The sequence below is a fragment of the Epinephelus fuscoguttatus genome, linkage group LG12 (assembly GCF_011397635.1).
Source record: "Epinephelus fuscoguttatus linkage group LG12, E.fuscoguttatus.final_Chr_v1".
NCBI lineage: Eukaryota > Metazoa > Chordata > Actinopteri > Perciformes > Serranidae > Epinephelus > Epinephelus fuscoguttatus.
This window is the reverse complement of record NC_064763.1, coordinates 30,292,282-30,294,736: the sequence shown is the minus strand read 5'-3', so window position 1 is coordinate 30,294,736 and position 2,455 is coordinate 30,292,282. Positions and strand designations below refer to the sequence as shown.

Sequence of the window (2,455 nt, the reverse complement as noted above, 5' to 3'; positions counted from 1 at the left end):
TTCAGTAAAAGGGCACTGATGGTTACTGTGTTGTTGATCCATATTATTCTTAATTAGAAGATTGTATGTTATCTCTGGAGATCAATGAAGAGGGTATAATTTCCACTGTGCACAGGTCAGACATGCCGACATTCAGTGACTACCATCTGAGTCAGCATCATGTGGAGTCACATTGTGTAAAAGCAGAACAGGTGAGCCAACAGCGCACTGTATTCTGTCCCGTGTTATATTCATCAATCAGGGTAAACAAATATGGTTTCAATGCCAAATGCACAAGTGTATATATGTCTGTTTGAATTATGTGACTGAAGAGGAAAGTAATAGGATGGATTTTTTTTCTCTCTTTCAGATCAGAGGACTTTTAAACACTGTGGACCGGACATCATCCTCGAGCACACAGCCTGTTGTGTTTGACTATGTCTTCTCTCAGGACTGTTTCAAATGACTCTGTCATCATTCGTCCTCCAGGCTTCTATATCATTGCATTTGAGACATTTCCCTACCTCAGTTACTACATAATCTTTCTAGCATTTGTCTATGCGGTTACATTAGTGTTCAATACTTTATTGATCTATATAATTGCCTGTGATCACTGCTTACACACTCCAAAATTTCTGGCTGTTGTCAACCTTGCAGTAATTGATATCGGCCTAAACACAAGCACGATTCCCAGCATGATTAAGACATTCCTCTTCAAGGACAACTTTGTTCCATACAACCTGTGTCTGTTACAAATTTTTGTCTACTACACATTTGGGACACTGGAGTCATATGCACTCACTATACTTGCCTATGACAGATTGATTGCAATATGTTTCCCTCTGCGTCAGAACTTACTCAACACCTCGCAGATCATGTCTTGTATTATAGGCCTGACTTGGGTTTACTGTCTGGGACTATTAGCATACTGCACGGCCATCATAACCCGACTGTCTTTTTGCAATTCTGTCAGAGTGTTCAGCTATTTCTGTGACTATGCACCTGTGTTTAGACTCGCCTGTAATGATAACACAATGCAGTGGGCAGCAGGTGCACATTCTGGTATGTTTAATCTGATGGCCCCCTTTAGTTTTGTTATTCTGTCTTATGTCAGCATCCTGGTCACTGTGTTCAGGATGAAATCAGTAAGCAATCGGATCAAAGCTCTCACCACTTGCATTGAGCACCTAATCCTTGTTGCTGTATTTTACTTTCCTTTAACCATCATTTTCTTCTTAGGGCTTTATGTGCGAGCAATTGACCCAGACCAGCGTGTGCTGAGCCTGTCGCTGGCCTCTTGTCTCCCACCCTGCATCAATCCTATTGTATATTCTCTGAAAACTAAGGAGATCAAAATCAGAGCCCTGGCGCTGGTCCACAAAATGAGAAAAAGTTCTTGACAACTTTTCTTTCCACCGTAAAGCAATCTGTGGAGGGTTTTCACATTCTCAGGAAACAGCCTGTCTGTGTCTGTGTCTGTGTGTGTGTGTGTGTGTGTGTGTGTGTGTGTGTGTGTGTGTGTGTCTGTTGTGACATGGCCTATTTCACTTATCCCTCACTGTGGAGCAGAGACAGAAGCGACTGTTTTGTCCGCTGTTTCCACACATTTGCAGTATCATATTATTTATTCCCTATTGTTCAATATGTTTTTCTTAATATTTATCTTTCTTTGATATTCTGCCATTGCGTAAACACCCACCAAATTCAGCAAGTCAATAAAATACTGCTGACTTATGTTGACATAAATGTACTTGTTTACACTGGAATGTAAATGCATGATATTTGTATAGTTGGTTGTTCTGGCTCTTTCTGCATGTGTTACCTGACACAATCCAATTTGAAACACTTCATTATATTGTATTTCACAGTTACATCACTAATAAATTGTCTGATTAAACAGATGGTCTCATCATTGTGTTTACTGGAGGTGCTGGCAGAGTTTTTAAGTCAGTGTGCTGCTTGTTTCTCATCAGAAATGTATTTATCGAACTAAGTTCAGCCAAGCTAGCTCCCAGTCAGTGTTTTATTGTTATTAGTCATGGTTGAATTTGGGAGACAAAGATTTATATGAAACAGGTGTATCGCCATGTGAGTCTACTGTTGTGACACGACAATCAGCTCTGATCATTTGTTAATCACCTCATTGCGCAATATACAGAAAATCAAGTAATGTGTTACTGTGTAGACTGGTGAAACTTAACTTGTTATTTCAGTATAGGGGCTCTTGGAGGAAAGCTGGCAGTACACAGGGGCCCCAATCTCACATCCATTTCTCACCAAATGGGAGTCTGCACGTCCTGCTAATAGATGCAGGTGAGATTAATTAGGCTAAGGTTTAAACAGTAAGAAGTTTATTTGTTACAAGCAGGGTCATTAACCTGCATTCTCAGATGATGAAATCTCAAACTAGGTTCATTAGAAAGACTCCTTCTGTCCTTCTGTCTGGAGTCATTATGCACTGTGAGATGATAACTGT

At 40.2% G+C, this 2,455-nt stretch overlaps 1 protein-coding gene across 1 annotated transcript; it reads left to right on the top strand.

The window, feature by feature from the left end:
* Positions 1-361: 361 nt before the first annotated feature.
* On the top strand, positions 362-1,379 carry LOC125898644 (olfactory receptor 2AT4-like). Its single transcript, XM_049592478.1, has one exon. It carries the CDS (start codon positions 417-419, stop codon positions 1,377-1,379), a length of 963 nt encoding a protein of 320 aa, XP_049448435.1. The 5' UTR covers positions 362-416.
* The last annotated feature ends 1,076 nt before the right edge of the window (positions 1,380-2,455 follow it).